This window comes from Cibotium barometz, chromosome 4 (genome assembly GCF_041138505.1).
Source record: "Cibotium barometz isolate CiBa-2024 chromosome 4, ASM4113850v1, whole genome shotgun sequence".
Lineage (NCBI taxonomy): Eukaryota > Viridiplantae > Streptophyta > Polypodiopsida > Cyatheales > Cibotiaceae > Cibotium > Cibotium barometz.
In genome coordinates, this window is record NC_141049.1 from 2,356,572 (window position 1) to 2,374,585 (window position 18,014).

General features: G+C 38.6%; 1 protein-coding gene across 1 annotated transcript; it reads left to right on the plus strand.

The window, feature by feature from the left end:
* The first annotated feature begins 6,529 nt into the window (after positions 1 to 6,529).
* Positions 6,530 to 17,425, plus strand: LOC147638802 (uncharacterized). The gene is made up of 9 exons (XM_086783838.1): positions 6,530 to 6,693; positions 12,844 to 13,172; positions 13,262 to 13,345; positions 13,442 to 13,502; positions 13,596 to 13,683; positions 13,789 to 13,850; positions 13,966 to 14,031; positions 16,970 to 17,033; positions 17,149 to 17,425. The coding sequence occupies exons 1-5, from the start codon at positions 6,530 to 6,532 to the stop codon at positions 13,615 to 13,617; spliced, it is 660 nt and encodes a 219-aa protein (XP_086639964.1). The 3' UTR covers positions 13,618 to 13,683; positions 13,789 to 13,850; positions 13,966 to 14,031; positions 16,970 to 17,033; positions 17,149 to 17,425.
* The last annotated feature ends 589 nt before the right edge of the window (positions 17,426 to 18,014 follow it).

Sequence of the window (18,014 nt, forward strand, 5' to 3'; positions counted from 1 at the left end):
GACATTGGCAAAAAAAATTTAAGCATAAAGAAATATTTAATCGCATTATAATCCGTAAGTATACAGTGGAGTTTTGCATGCAAAAGGTCTATCCACACACCATAGAGGTGAGACAATAGATAAAAAGTCTATAGACCACATGGCCAATATAACAAAAATCATGAACTTGAAATGATCGATTAGCTATGCTCTAACCCAAGAGGATCGTCTCGGTTAGCTCATTCTAGAGACCTTCCACACCCGTGATACTCTTCCACGACCATCCAATGCCTTTCCACCCTTTCTACCTTTTCCAACAGATGGTTGTCCCTCACCTGCATATACTCCATCTTCAGCATTGTTGTCAATCTGCATATGCTCATGGTTGTCCCTCAACTCGTGGGCTTGCTCTAGAAGCTGGTCCACTGCTTTCTCAAGCTCCTTAGAATTTTGTTTCTGCAAACAATGGGCCTAATCCAAAAATTCATCTGCATGGTGCTCAATCTCTAAGGTATGCTTCTCCTGCATATGGAGTGCATCTTTAATGAGCTCATCAACCACATTGTCAAGATGGGTTGAGAGCGGTTGTTGTTGCACATTTGGCTTACTTGTCATACCATGCTCATTCTCCTCATGAAATGGAGCTTCTATTCCATTGTCATCCTCATCTCACCAATGTTGTCACTCATCACCATCACCTATATACACCTATATACAAGCTTGAGGGCTGTTCCAAGTTTGTAGATTGAGGCAGGGTAGATTGACTGTGTGTACTATCTTCCTAGCCGTCTCCGTAGCATCACTTGATGATAGCACAACCACCATGTACAAACGCATAACATAAGGAAAAGTAAGCAAATAGGAGAAGCAAAACGATTGCATCTTAAAGCACAAGCTTGAGGAGTATAGAGCAACTTATATTACCTTCTTGATGTTTCCTTGCATCCATTACACCCACAGCATAGCCATTGATAAAGAACACACCCTCCGTAGATTGCACGTATACATTGGGTGCATGGGCTGCAAGAGCCTTTATGGCTTGCTCTTGGGTACCATCCTCAAATACAATGCCACCAAAGTTAGGCTACTTGTTGGCGAAGTTTAGGAATTGGCTCCAAACCATGTTCGCGTAGATGTTTGTTCATGCAACTCTTCGAAGACTCAAACCAATGTTGGACACCCGGTACATGGTGACAATCCCGTAGCTTGCAAAAGAACCGAACTATATTAAACCTAGTTTAGATGGGCTCCTCGTACTGTAAAAACACATAAGTAAGTACATATGCATAGACATATACATACAAATACTACTAACACATAGACACATACACTCATATGCATGCACACACATGTATGGACAGCCATGCACACATACACATGTATGGACACACACACATGAACACATGCATGGACACACACATGCACACACATGTATGGAGACACATGCATGGACATGAAAAAACACATTTATGGACATACACATGCACAAACACATGTATGGAGACACATGTATAGACACATGCATGGACACACACACACATGAACACATGCATACACATACGTTCACATGCATACACATACACTCACATGTATGGACACAAACACATGTATGGATAGCCATGTGTTCATGTGTGTGTGTATACAGATGAATAAACATATATATGGACACATGTATGGACAAATGCATGTGTGTGTGTATACAGATGAATAAACATATATATATGGACACATGTATGGACAAATGCATGGACACACACACATGAACACAAGCATACACATACGTTCACATGTATGGACAGCCATGCATACATACACATGAACACAAGCATACACATACGTTCACATGTATGGACAGCCATGCATACATACACATGAACACAAGCATACACATACGTTCACATGTATGGACAACCATGCATACACACACATGAACACAAGCATACACATAGTACGTTCACATGTATGGACAGCCATGCATACATACACATGAACAAACACATGCATGGACACACACATGCACAAACACATGTATGGAGAAACATGCATAGACACACACACATGAACATATTCATACACATACGTTCACATGCATACACATGCACACACATGCAAACACATTCACTCACATGTATAGACAGCCATACACACATACACATGTATAGACAGCCATACACACATACACATGTATGGACGGACACACACACATGAACCCATGCATGGACACACACACATGAACACATGCCTGGACACACATACATGAACACATACATAAATACATGTATGGACACACACACATGAATGGACAAACCCATACATAGACACATGTATAGACACACATACACATACACAAGCACAAACCCATGCACAGACACATGTATGGACACACATACACAAGCACAACCCATGCACATAGACACATGTATGGACACACATACACAAGTACAAACCCATACATAGCTATAAACAAACACATACATGCATGCATGTGTTATGGACACACATACACAATTACAAACCCATACATAGCTATACATACACACAAACATGCATGCACAAACACATGCATAGGCACATGCTCATTAGACACATGCATAGACAAACACACACACACGTGAACAAACCCATGCACACACACATAAATGCATGCACAAACACATACACATCCACATCACACAAATGCACAAACACATTTATAGACATTAACAATATAGACATGCATAAACATTCACGTATAACCACATGTATAGACAATGGACATCTACATGTTGACACAAGAATAGACTCCACACCTACACATGTCATTTCCATCCAAATTACACAAGCAAAAAGTAATGAATAAGCAAGAGCATATAGTCTAAAAGCCTACCTCCTCAAAGTGTCTCCAAACAATATATGCTGCATCATCCAATGTGCCCTTTTCCTCCTTGGGTGAGGCTGCATCGTCCAACGCACCCTTTTCCTCCTTGGATGTTAACTGCCTTCTTTTTTGACTTCTGCATTCACCTCTCTTTGGAGTTCTGGATGGCCCTGCACTATTTCCCTTGGGTGGGGGTTTGCGGTTGGGTTTGCGGCATGCGTCTTCCTTTGCCACGCCTAGCAGAAACTGGTTCGACAAGGGGTGCTTTTCCACGCTTGGTAGAGATGGGCGTATTCACAGCCCCAAAAGGGGCATAGATGCGGCCATTTGCATGTTCTCCGACATCTTCTTGCTGAGGAAACACATTCGCACGTCTGCTCGAGTGTACGAGGGGACGACGAGGGGAAGCTTGTAATAAGGAGGGAAGCTTGGAGCAAAGGGGAAGGGAGCACGAACTAGAGGAGGGGAGGGACGAAATCTGGCAGTCGACAAGGGGACGACGAGGGGAAACTTGCAAGGAGGGGAGCTTGGAGTAAAGGGGAAGGGAGCACGATTCGAATCTGGTAGCATGCAAAGGGACCCCCACGAACTGACCCCACACATGCAGTCATCATTTAAGAAACCACGAAGTTTAAAACCGGTGCTGTTAAAAATAGTGCTGACTGCCAATTTTACCATCCACGGGTCTAGGCTCTGGCGGCTCCCATCGGTTGATCGGCTGTGGCGGGCCAACGTGCTGCGGGGGTGCCATGTACACAGGCACCCCGAAATCTATCTAGAGTCGACCTGGGCTTGTCACCACTTAGCTTCACCCATCCCACATAGAAGGCTTAGAAGATGCAACCGAGAAACATGCCTCCGCTTGACTCCAGCTGCACAGAGGCTTCACTCAGTGCTCAGATATGATTTTCTCAAAAGAAGGGTTTGACTCATGATGATTGAGAGTAGCTTGGGTTTTGTGACTACTCCCTTCTCTTAGATTACCTCCATCTCATAGATCTACTTAGCTGTGCTCCTCACACGACCAGCTGTTTAAGTCTCAATTGAGTTGACAACAGCAATGCGTTAACATTGAGCAGAAAGAGCAGAGAGAATAGCAACAACAGATAAGGTGCTTAAAGCTCACCCACACAAATCACAAGAAGAGAAGCTCACACGTATACAAGATTATATCTTGCTTATTAGTTTCTCAAGATTACAACTATGCTCATCTCAACACTCAAAATGAGACATAATATGCCTTTAATTACACTCTCTACCTACACCCTTGTTCACATGCCAAGCTTATTTTCTAACATGTTTTAGGGTTGCTTTTGATCTTCATGTTCAGGGTTTGATTCTCAAGGGAGAGCACTGCCTTGTTTTGTTGAGCCTAGAGCTCTATAGCAAGAGAAAGGAGGGCAATATGGGAAAAAAAATAGCCCTAGCAGCCCCTCAACAGCCCATAGCTGCAAACATGACATCGCGTTTGTAAATATGGGCTGCTGGGGCTTTTTTGCCCATCTTGCCCTCCTTTCTCCTCTTTACATGTTCTTGCTCACGCTTAACATTCATCTTTTAGGGTTTGCATGATCAATGTCTTCAATAGACTTTTTGCCATAGTAGCAAGGCAAGGCATGTAAAAAAAAGCCCTAGCAACACACTAGAGCAAACACAACGTCGTGTTTGCTCTAGTGGGATGCTTGGGATTTTTTTAATACATGTCTTACCTTGCTAATGTGGCCTACGTTTTTGGAATGCATGCATGACCTTGGTCTTAAGCCCATTGGTTTGTTGTCTTATTAGCCCATGGATTAGTTTTGTATGGCCATATGTGTGTCCTTGTTCATATGCTTACCATGACCTCATAGAGGATGCTATGCATAGGTTAATTATCTTCATAGCCCATTGATAATTTGTGTGTGGCCCATGTTCTAAGGCCCTATGCCTCTATGTTCATGGCCTATAGAGAGCCTCATGGTCCATGTGCTTTGTTTATCAAAGCCATAAGGCAAGAGAAAGGGGGGCAAGAAGGGCCAAAAAAAGCCATAAGGCATGGCTAGTAATGGTGGTTATTAGCTAGCGCTAAGCTAATCCTATGTGTTGAGCTTATAAACCACACAAAATTTTATCTTGATCCACTTTATTCCTCTCCAAAGGAATGTGCTTGAGGTGCTCAATGTGCAGGCAAAACAAAGGGAGGCTTGTCCCCTCATGTGTTAAAGCTAAGTTATTGGAGGAGGGCATGGGAAGTGGATCCAAGTTGTCCACCCCCAGAATGAAGTGGCTATCCATCTTCCATCTACTCCCATAAGCCGATGAATGTTTGTCCTCGAGGGATTTATGAAGACAGTGAAAGGTTTTGTTTGTCAAAGAGGTCGCCCTAAGGGTAGTATGGCAATGGGATGGCTTGTTCAAGAATCTCTTGTATACATAACATAATTTCTTAGTATATGTATGACCCAAATATGCCACAACTGTGGACAAAAGAAGAGGATGATCGACTTGTTAGGGAAGAGCCCCAAGGACAAGGTCTTTAGAGAAAAATGGATATGGCATTGCGAGAGAAGATCAATAAATTTTGCATCCGAAACTCACGTGCTATGGAGAAATGGACCAAGAGGTATAACCTAGCAAAGAGCAAAAGAGATCGACCCCGTTGAAATTTTAGAAAGAGTCGAACAACCCAAGCATTGCCATACCTGGATTCACTCGCTTAACATCCAAAATTTCCTTCTAATAGATGGCTTGAGTAAACCATATGACAAGAAAAACACAATGGTGAGGCTATAAGCAATGAGGAGGAGGAGATTGCATATGGTTGTGATTACCATTGTAAGTGAGTTTTTATATATACACAAGAAACCGTAATGCATAGTCTTGTATAATTTTTCCTTTTTCACTACAATTACATAATCTTCTTTTGCTTGCAGTATCACAAATTTGGTGCACTTTGGTCACGTGGTCATCACTTTCGAGTGGAGCAAATAGATAAGAGATGAACAACATTTAATTGCGATGTCAATGCTGCCAATTTCATGTAAGAAAGTCATTCAAGTGCTAGCATGCTTGATTACTATAGAACGATCCAAGACAATATCAAGGTTGGGATCAGAAAATTTTCTATGTTCATTTTTTATGTGAAGTGGTTCAAGGTGGTGACTCAAGGACCACAAACAGGCATTCAAGTGTGCAAGTGACCTGAATAGTGAAGTTGGCATTCTTGATTATTGTAGAATGATCCAAGACATTCTCGAGGTTGTGATCAGAAAGTTTTCTATGTTCATTTTCTATGTGGAGTGGTTCAAGGTGGTGAGTCAAGGACCACAAGCAACCGTACATAGAGGTAAAAGCGAATTTTTTCAAGTAGACTCCACAAAGATATGGACAGACCAAAAGGACACATTTGTGCTACCAGAGCATTGTGAATAGGTCATCTTCAAATCCGAGAGATCATAGGTGATTGATTGTAATCCAAGGTGATCCACATAGTAAACAAATATTTGAAGATATGAACATATCAGATGAAGTAGAGGTTGAAAACCCACTCAAGAAGCATGAGAAGAAGATATTGATCCAGTTGAACAACTAGAAGAAGGGTCAAATGAAGATATAGTAATTGAACAACTAGAACTTGAACCAAAAACAAACACAATAGCTAATCCGAAATTTGAAGAAGAAATAGTAGAACAACTTTCAACATAACCACCTCCGATGCCAGAAATAGAAGAGGATGATATGGATGAATTACCTTCTACTTCTACAACAAACAAGGCTCTACCCATTGACAAAGATGTAGATGGAGAGGTCTTTCTAGAAATAGATGCATTTGCGGCCATGGGTCTAGCTGAGGATGAGAGAGTCGATGATTTTGTCAAGTAATTATATTTCTTTTCTATTTGACAAGTAATATACGTTTTTGTCACAATTTTCTTGTTTGGGACCATTGGGCAGACAATTGTCATAATTTCTTATAAATATTGCTACATCTATCCTTGTATTTATGTGAAAAGTAACTAAAAATTAGGTTGATTGGGACTATGAGCACTAAAAACACTTGAACTTCTTTCAAAAATCACACCAAACGGTGGATTTTTTTTTTGGAAAAAAACATTTTTTAAATGCTTATATTATCGACGTTTATTTAAACTTGTTTATAGATTGTAGTTTCGAAGCTTTTTTAGACTATAGTTTCGACGTTAATATGGAATTTTATTTCGACACTTTTTGCGATATTTTTTTTCAATGACACTTTTATCGATGCTTTTTTAGACTATAGTTATGACGTTAATATGGAATTTTATTTTGATGCTTTGTGCAATAATTTTTTCGATGACGTGACTTACTGTCGAAGGGTAAAGATCTTGTAGTAGTGTATAATTTCTTATTCATCATGAGTTGTATAATTTTGAAAACAAACATTTTCGTTTAAACTATGCCAATGGTGGTGTTACAATAGTTCGTATTGAATTTTAGTTTAAAACCTAGAGTAAGTGTGATGCCTCTAATACTAAGGGTAATGAAATGGGTAAAGAATCTCAATATTTATAAGGTTGAACAATAGGCTTGCTAGATCTATGAAGTGAAAATCCATTAGTTTTTGCTCGATTTTTGGGGTTGCTCAATTTCCATTATTCGGTTTATCGAGTGCCTCATATTAGGGAAAGGTACAAGGGCATGCCATAGCTAGGGTGTGGAGAGAGACCTTTCTTGCTTGTTTGTGACGGGATAAGAAGGTTTGCTTGTGAGGGGAGATGAGGTGAGGGCTTCTGAGAGATAAGAGCTTGATAGCAAGGACAAGAGGGAGATTAGAAGAGATTGAGGGCAAAGTACAAGGGCATTCCATAGCTAGGGTTTGACAGGCAAGATTCGAGCCCCAAGAAGGAGATGTTTGATGGAGAACAGGCGATGCACTGTGTGAAAAGGGTGTATCCTATTTTTCACAGTGCACAACTATACACGCGGCTATAGTTGCATGTATAGCCTCGCATGGCTATAGTCATATGCATAGCGGTGACTAGAACTGTACACGCTACACAGTTGCGTTGGGTCCCGTCTCACTACTCTCTCTCCTCTTCACGCGGCTATGCTCCCCTTCTCTTGTCGTGTGTGTGTGTGTGCGTGTGTGTGCGTGTGTGTGTGTGTGAGAGAGAGAGAGAGAGAGAGAGAGAGAGAAGAAGAAGAAGAAGAAGAAGAAGAAAAAGAAGATCATGTTCCTCTTATCTGAACATGTGCCACGCACCTTTTGAGTATGGCAAATACAAAGAATTTTCTTGTCTAAACATGTGCCATGCACCTTCCAAGTATGGCAAATACAAAGGATTTTTCAAACAAATTAAAAACCAACCATTTAATTTTATTATCCCAGCATTTTTTGATTTTCTAGACGTAAAGGCCCAACTAGTACTCAACCTATGCGTTGTTGCAGTTTGTAAAAGACATTAAGAAGCGAAACACAAGAATGGAAGCCGGAATATAAAGGGTCAACTGGAATACAAAAGATCAATCGAAGGGATTTTTTCCTCATATTTTTTTTAAATCCAAAATTTCTTTTTTCTCTCCTTTCCTATGCCTTCGTTGTCCATGGTTAATATGTAATAGATAAATGAGGCAGAAATTGCGAGGGGACATTTGTTAAGGATGAATGTACCCCAAACGTTTGGTGCTGTTGCTGCATTAATTATTTTTCCACGTGTCAGATTGATGCCTAACATTTGTTATGGTTATCTATTTACACGTGTCAGATGCATGCCTAACATTTTGCATGGATTTGATGCATGGTTTTTAGTCTTGCATTGTTAGAGCTGTGTGGCTGGTTCCATGCGACCTACATGGTTGGTTTCGCCAATTTGTTCGTGAGCTTCTCACTTCCATCTGGATCCTTCTCGGCTGCGTACCCGATTTGTTCGCTTCTATGCATAGTGGTATGGGTTGCTATGTTCAACTTGCTTCTGGAATATTATGTGTGTCTATGCTTGATTTCTTCTATGCAATATGGTTTGTCGTCTTCTTCTGGAATGCGACTTGTGTGGTTGGTTCCATGTGACCTGCATGGTTGGTTTTGCCGACTTCTTCGCGAGCTGCTTGCTTCCGTCTGGATCTTTCTCGGTTGCATACCCGATTTGTTCGTCTCTATGCATTTGCTTGTTTGTGGCATGGGTTGCTATGTTCAACTTGCTTCTAGAATATTATGTGTGTCTATGCTTGATTTCTTATGTGCGGCATGCTTTACCGTCTTCTTCTGGATGTTTCTCGCTGGTAATTTGCATGTCGTTGTCTGTCTGACTGGTATTTTCTCATCTAGAATCACATGGGTTGCTATGTTCAGCTTGCTTCTAGAGTTGATGTCGTTTCTTAGCATAATTCATTGTCTCCAGTATATAATGACCTGTGCTCTTTGTTTTCGAATCAATTTAGTGGCAATCTGTTTTGACTACTTCTTTCCTCTAGTTGTCATGCCACCGAGGAGGAAACATTTTGATGATATAACAAATATCATGAAGGTTGATCGTTGTCCATCTCATGAGCATGGTGTTCCACATACATCAGCACTCCTTTGCCATGAAGCACCTTCCACGTCCACTTTTCCCAGAGGTCAATGCTACTCGTGTCCTCGAATCAAAATGCCTCCGGAAGGTGCCCATAGCGTTCGCAGTCTGCGTGGAGTAAAAAATAAAGCTCGCTCTTCTAGTAATTCTTTTGCTGTTATTTCTGTCGTTAATAGTTGTTGTGCAGATAGTTGTTAATTTAGGGTGTATAATATATATATATATATTCTGTGATGCATGTTACAGCTCACTCTTCTTGTAATTTTTTTTGTTGTTTTTTCTGTCGTCAATCGTTTGGGATGAATATATATTTGTTCAATTTAGTTTTGTTAATTTGGTTTGCATAATATATTTTCTATGATGCATGTTACATATATATTTGGTTTTTTCTTCAAATCTAATTTATTTATTTGGTGTTCGTTACAACTTTTAATATGCACCCGAACGTTATCTCCAATTGAAAAATATATTATCTCAGCTATATCGACAATATATATATATCACATGCATCCGAAACATTATCTCTAGTCAAAAAATATATTATCTCAGCTATATCGATAATATATATATCTTCAGTCCTTAGTTTGGTATATAGTTATTTCTGTTGTTAGAAATTAGTAGACAAAGATATATGAAATAAAAATAGCAATCAGTGTCTTTGTTTTGTATGTTTAAGGGCATCAAGCGGACCCTTTTTTTTATTTCAATATTTTGATATTAATATGTTATCAATTCCAATATGCATATAGCATCGTTAAACTCGATTAACTTTTTTTTTGGTTAAATTCATATGAAAGTCGTTTTTAAATGTCGAATTCATAGAGTCGATTTGTTAAATATATATATTTTGATTTTGAATATTTATTTTCAATGTTTAATCTTGCATAACAAAAGTTGAATCTCAAAATAGTTTTATGTCTCAATGATTTCTCCTTTTTCGCTAATTTTTAAAACCTTTCAAATATGAATATTGAATGTGTATACTTTAATTTAATTTTTAAATTTATATTTATATTTTGAAAATAGCATATCCAAGTATGTCTCTGCATTTTTAAATTAGCAAAATTTAAAATTTTATAGAAAAAAATAATAATTTTGAAAATGTATTTTCAATATCTATGTTTTCATAGAACTTAGAATATGTATTTTGAATGTCAATATCTATGTTTTCATATAAAGTTAAATATATATTTTAAAAATGGCAAATGCATGTATGTCTCTATGCATTTGTAAAAACCCAAACAAATAAAAATTATTAAATTTAAAATAATTTGATAAAATTCTTAAAGGAATAAATATAATTTTGAATATGTATTAACTTGATTAATAATGTAAAAATAAAATGCAATATAAATCGTCTGACTTTTAAATGGTCTGATATATATCTCTAAGTGTTTAATTTATTAATTTGTACATTTAAAAATCAGACTATTTTTTGACTTTAACTTGATTAACAGTGTAAAGTTAAGATGCAACATAATTATAAAATAATAAAATAGATATATATGTCTATGGGTTTAATTAATTAATTTGTACAATAAAAAATAAGACTATTTTTCAAACATAAATTAGTCTACAATAAAAAAATAAGATTATTTTTCAAACATAAATTAATGTTAGACTTTACATTTGACAAAAATAAATTAGTTGATTACTTTCTGCGAGTTGCATGTTTCTTAAGATTTTTAATTTTTTAATGTACTTTCAGTTTCCATGCTTTCTTGAAGGTTTGAGCAAACTGGATGCAAAAAAAAAAAAATGATACAAAGCGAAAGAAATGTAGATTTTGAACCTTTTGTACACAAAATACCATCTTTTCCATCCGAAAAAAAACAAGGCTTTTTGAAGTATCCGTAACAATTGCAATCGGGAATAGAGATATCCACTTATCATGCTGGGAACCCTTAGAGGAGTTTGTGAGGATGGAGTGTTTGAAAGGTCTCTTTGCACCACTTGAGAAAGGAGGAACCTTGAATCACTTGCACTTTCAAATGGTTGCTAGTTTGATGGCGATAAGCATGGGAAAAACTATAAAAAGATATTTGGGATGGGATTTGTTTAAGCCTGAGGATGCATTGGTTATGTGTAGAGGTCTTAGACAGGTTAAGATGTATACCTTGGAACGCATGGTGGGTTATTGCATGAAAGATTTGCACAAACCACACTTTAAATTTTTCTCTCATAACATATATGTTGAGGAAATTACTAGAGGTCGTCAAGTATATGCCTTATATGGTCAGGGCGACTTAAAGAATAAAGTCTGTTTGTCTCCTATAAATCTCTTTGAAAGAACATACGTCTATATGGATAAGTATATAGCAAATAAACTTGGGGCATCTTTATAAAGCACTCTTTTGAAAATGATTCGTACTAAAAAGTACTACCCTGCAGCCTCATGGATTATTCCCAAAACTGGCTATGGTATGAGCAAGAGAAGGTCGGCGGCAGTGTGGAAAGTAATGAAACTCCCACATCTCACTCAATGCATTGATATAGAAGAGATTTTCTTTGCAGATACTCCTCCTACAGGGTACTTTGACCCATTCAGTGCAAGAGGGAGTGGAGATTCTTAAGAGGTGGAGAATGAGGATACTGATGGAGTCCAAGACAACAACAATAATGCACTTGGAAGTTGATCAAATCCGATAGTCATTGATGATGATCAACAAGCCCAATCACCACATGATTACAGTACATCTTATCTATCTATGGAAGAGAGCATATAAATTCAAAAAAGCCATTGTAAATGGTGATGAATTTGTCCCGCTCTCCCCTGAAATTTGCAAGTTCGTGGGTCTTACAGAAGAAGAAGCATGCTTTGTATAGTTTTCGGTTTTCCTTCTCTACAAATGTAATTACTCCTCCTTTGTATGTAATCTTTTTAATAAATAGCATTTCCCAATGGCTGCTTATTTTTGGCATTCAACAATAAATTTTTAATAAGATATCGTATTTAAATTATTTCTTTGTCTTTTCAAGTAATCTATTATGATTAAGAAAACGTCTTGTCTGTACTTATCTCTTTGAATATTCTTTAAAATTACTGACTTTATTTTACCAAACTTTTTTTGCCTAGCAAAAAATGAAAGCAATAAATAATTATATTATTGCTTGGCTTGAATCCTTAGCATCAAGTTTTATATTAAGGTATTGACCTTAATACATCTTTAGTTTTTGAGAAAAACTAAAGAAGCACCAACAAAAGAATTAATTAATTGCGAAGAGGGAATAAGCACCAACAACAAAAAAAAAAAATTTAATTAATTGCGAAGAGTAAAGAAGTATTTAAATTGCGAGGGGACATTTGTTAGTGATGAAATTACATTTGTTAGTGCATATATATTATATTATGCTAGTTCCAGAAGTCCACTACGTGGCAGCTGCTCCTTTGGTTTCCAAAAAGCTGACACCTGTATAGCCCTCTATCTAGACCATAATCACAAACCTAGACTAGACTAGAAAGCAGTATAACTGTCTGAGACACCTTTTTCAATGGCTCTTCGGTGTTGCAATAGTGTCGCGTACTCTCCTTGCCGTCCGCGTGACAGCTGGGGTAGCAGCAGCAGCAGCAGCAGCGCCGGCAGAGGCAGAGGCAGAGGCAGAGGCAGGAGCAAGTTCTCGGGTCTGCAAGCGCCTGCGAAGGACTCTATGGAGCAGCAGCAGTCGAAGCCTCTCAACGGGCCGGTGGTCTTCGAGCCCTTCACGGAAGTCCAGTCGAATCTCTCCTACATCTCATCCGCAACGCAGCAATCGCTGGCTCGTCAGCGCTACTCGTCGCCCTGCGAATCTGCCATCAATGAGTAAATCAAGTGAGAGCTCAAGAAAACCCTAATTAATTTTGTTAATGATAATTCGTTATCTCGCCTTACAGAAAGCGCAACCCTTTTCTCCCATGCAGCGTCGAGTACAACGTTTCCTACATCTATCATGCCCTCTCTGCGTATTTCGACCGTGATAACGTTGCGCTCCCAGGGCTTGCCAAGTAAGTGGGTTTTCAGTTTCCTTATTAAGGGGGGAAAAAAAAGGGTTTCTCCCTGTGTTTGGCCATTTATAAGATCCACCTCTCATTCTTCTCCAGATACTTTAAGAAGTCGAGCGACGAAGAAAGGGACAATGCGGAGACGTTTATCAAATTCCAGGTGAAGCGCGCGCGCGCTCTCTCTCTTTCTCGCTTTCATTGAAAAACACTGTTATATACGCGGAGAACCTTAATTAATCTGCCCTGAGAACAGAATATTAGAGGTGGCTGCGTGAAGCTGCAATCCATCGTACCCCCCGAGATGGAGTTTGATCATTCTGAGAAGGGAGATGCTCTGTATGGTATGGTAACCAGTTTTCCACTCTATCTTTTTGCATGTGGACTTCTCCTTATGTGATTATGCAGCACCTAACATTGTTGACTAGAAGCTTGTATCGCTTATACAGCCATGGAGTTAGCACTCTCCCTGGAAAAGCTAACTTATGAGAAGCTTCTGCATCTCTCAAAGGTGCAATATCATGACAGTATACCCTTCCCATTTGCAAGGGTTTACGCTGCTTCCCACGATATAATATTAGCTGCCAAAAACTCGAACGGTTTTGATGACTTGGGTGGTTGCTTAGGTTGCTGAGGAGGAGGATGACCCTCAGATGCAAGATTTCATCGACGGCACATGGCTACCTCATCAGGTTGGCCCATAACCTTTTTGCTATTTTACCTGACATCTGTTTATATATTGGATTACACTGCTGATGTTTCTAAACAACGGATCCTTGAGCTAGCTGGAAGAGTAAGAGTCATTAGTAAACCCCACGCTTAGCAATATTATTGCAAACTTTCCTAGACCCTCAAAATCTATGCGTTCCGATTCCCATGCAACGTGATTCTTCTGAGTACTCTCAGAGGTCATTACTGTACTGGGATCACGCCGCAGTCTGAACAAAGGCAACAAGGCACAGCGAGATTCTTCTGAGTACTCTCAGAGCTCATTACTGTACTGGGATCACGCCGCAGTCTGAACACAGGCAAGGCACAGCGAGATTCCGCGTACTGGTATGCGTTTCACTTGTAACTGTACTTGCACAATCGACGATCCCGAGTAAGGCTTGATTTTGGAGGGCCGTTTTAATTTAAATGTTTAGCCATTTTTTTTAACAAGCATTTGTTCAAATTTGAAGCTTTCAAAGGGCATAGAGAATCTTATGACCTTTACACGTGAAATTTGTGAAATTTGAAGCTTCAAAGGACATCAAAGCCTCTCAAACTTTCCAGAGAATGTTACGACCCTTACAAGTCCATGCACGGGATTTATATGCTAGTAATGCGTGGGACACACAGGCATTCTATTGCACATCACCGCTTTTATTAATAAGTGTGAACGGGTAATGTTCGTGGTTGATGACTGGAGGCCAATGACCCAGTGATGTGTAGCAAGGGGAGTATGGTGTGTGGCCAGTAAGCTGGGGAGGGGTCACTTATAAATATGTAAGCGTAGCACGTGGGTTCAACAGAAGGGACTTTTTAAATCTTTTTTTTACACATTTTTTTACATACAGACTATTTAAAAGGGGTATTTACAGATTGAATAGAAAAAGGATGTGTTTTATTTTATGAAAAATTTACATATAAAGGGTTTTTTAATCAGGCCTTGAACACACATGATATAGAGGGTTTACATATAGTGAACCCCCCGAGCCAGTAAGGTACACACTAGACGCCTGGGGTCACTGGTATATATAATGGTTGGGTGGTTAAATGCGGTATGCCAAGCTAGGTTTATTTTTACAATTTTGGAGCTCTTCTTCTTCTCTTTCACGTTTTTTACATGAAGGACAATTTACAAATTCAGGACTATTTGCAGGGAGGCTTGTCAGAGAAGGCCTCTTAGAAAAAAGGGCTGCAAAAGAAGGCCATAGAAAGTCACCATTTTGAAAATGTCTATAAATTTTACACAAACATATATATTTTAAAGGTCAACCTAGTTCATGGCTTTCAAATTGAAAGTTGGGGTAGACTTTCAAATTTCAATCCTACCTGCAAGGAAAGTATATGTATGTCGCAAAAACTTTAACTGCTAAGAAAGCATATACATTTCACAAAAATTTTCATTTTTGAGCCCAACAAAGAACAACTAAATTTCATACTTTAACATTTTTGGTCATTTTTGAAGAACAAAAATTAACTCTGATTCCAATACCATGTGCGTAACCTATCTTAATGTTGTATGTGAGAACAAGTTCACAATACTAGGTACTTACCCTGATTCTGATACCAAGGACTTACTTGTCCTAATGTTGTAGGTTGAGGATAGATCCCACACTCCTTAGTTGTCCCATGTGACACATGGCGAGCCCACCTATACTGACAATTTTTGGGTGAATGGAGTTTTTCCAATGTAAGGGGCTTGGAGTGTAAAAACACATGCAAGATTGTGCACGTGTAGCTGGGAAAGTATAAGAGCTCATAAGCTTGTAGGGATCTTAGTGCTTTTTTTAAATAACTTAGTGTATATTTTTTTTCGAAAACAACTTAGTGTATATTTTTTTCCGACTGGCCTTAGGCACAAGATCCTCCTGTAGTTACTTATTTTTGATCGCCCATAGGCACCGGCACCTGCCCATAGACACTTAATTATTTGCCCTTAGGCGATGCCACCAAAGAAGTGCGAAGGGAGGTTTTGAACCCATGACCTCTTGGTCCTAGGCAAACACATTCACCACTTGAGCTATTACCTCATTGGCCAACTTAGTGTATTTTTACCGGCTAGAAAAAAGTCTTATTTTTCACTGGCCTTATTTTAAGGACTCATTTATTACATGTTTTCGTTATAAAACTAGCATGTAGTCTATATTTTACGAATCAAAATCGGGTAGATTGAGCAGTTCTTATTTGATTCATTGAAAGTTTTGTTTTCATCCCTAGCTTTGGTAGGGATTGTACTACCCATTGTGCTTGTGTTTGTAGGCTTATAAATTTTATTATATGTTTGATTTATAGAGACATTCTGATTGCCTCACACTTTGGTAGGGGTTGTACTACCCACTATGCTTATCAAGATTGTTGATGCCAGTAGGCTTATAAATTTAATATGTTTTTGATTTATAGGGACTGGCATCGTGACTGCCTCATTAAAGTTGATGGCGGCCACTTTGGGGCCTCACAAAGAAAGAGAACCAAACACCCCACCCCCCAATGTAGCCCTCAGTTTTGAAGACATCATTACCCTTCTCATGGCTTTTTATCCTTCAAATGCGGGCATAAAAAATTTTAATCTTCAAAAGAAAGGCTTCAATTTGAGAAATCACTAAAAGTGCCCTTTCAAATTAAAAGGAAAAAATGCTAGTCTAATTTTTCCCCCTCAAATGAAATAATGGGGATGCCCTTCAAGATCCAAGACTACCCCAACGTACTAATAACATGCCAGGGGGGGGGGGGGGGGGTATTTACCCTTGTATGTGAGGACTTGTCTTGTGGGCTAAGCTCAATGAGCTTGTAGCTATTTTGTTTTTCATCTAAGTTGTCTAGGTTAACTCTTTGCATTTGAGGGATCAATACTACAATGCATTATTAATAAGCGTGTGGGATTAATTTTAACTCATCGTAATGTGCCTTCCTTTGTGTTAACAGGTTGAAGCTATCAAGGAAGTCTCAGAGTATGTGGCTCAGCTAAGACGAGTTGGAAAGGGTCATGGTGAGTGCTTTTGTTGGTGACCAATGTATTGCATGAATTTAAATTAATTGTACATTCTTGCTCTTTTGAATTATAAGTAAAATCTTTGGCTTACGACTTCCTTTGCAACATACAGGGGTGTACCACTTTGATATGAAGCTTCAAGGGTAGTGTAAGCTTTTACAAGTTTTTGAGCTAACAACGAGCTCCAGAGTTCAACATTCTTATAACCTATGGAGACACTAGTTTTACTTTTGGGAGCCCCTCTTGTTTAAAACCTCAGACATGGCACTTTGTGGTCTTTTGTTTAAGAATATGATGAGACTTCTTGACATAGTCATGAAGTGAATACATGTATGTTTCTTGATCGAATGAGACTGTTAACCTCATTGCAATTGCAATTGTCATGCCAACTCTATGAATGTTTATATATATGTATGTGTGTGTATATATGTATGTATGTATGTATGAGAAGTATTACAATCTATATTAAGTACTACCATTAAATAAAATCAAGTTTCTACGGAGCAAAGACTCTGCCAAGAGTGGAATACCTTTTAAATATAACATTCAACTACGTTATAGACATATAACCTGCCTGCAAGCATCATATTCGTCGATAGGCAAGCAAGTTGATGCCCCATTGCTTTATGCATTAGCGAGATGGTTCCACTAGTGTTGGAGTTGGTTTTGTTGGAAAGGAAACTCAATTTCATTGCGGGGGATGGAGGGATTGCATGCCAATGTGAGTGCCAATAGAGTACAATGTTCTTGTAAAGCAGAGCGCGATCACTTCATTTCTTTAATTTTATAGATTTTATTAAGAAATCATTGTTGTCTCTACAGATAGCTTTAATCTATATAAATAGCACTTTGAGGCCCCACTTTAGTATATATTAACTCATTTTTAGAACTCCATATCTCCCACATTATGGTAAACCTCAGCATTCTTAGAATGGTGTTTCTTTCTTCAGCTAGACTTGTGTTCTTCCGAAGTAACCA

Excerpts from the sequence above, each read along its gene's own strand:
- LOC147638802 (XM_086783838.1), top strand. The coding sequence starts at position 6,530 with ATGCCAGAAATAGAAGAGGATGATATGGATGAATTACCTTCTACTTCT. Across the intron at positions 6,694-12,843 it reads AGAGTCGATGATTTTGTCAA|ACACCTTTTTCAATGGCTCT; the intron begins GTAATTATATTT and ends TAACTGTCTGAG. Across the intron at positions 13,173-13,261 it reads GCCATCAATGAGTAAATCAA|CGTCGAGTACAACGTTTCCT; the intron begins GTGAGAGCTCAA and ends TCTCCCATGCAG.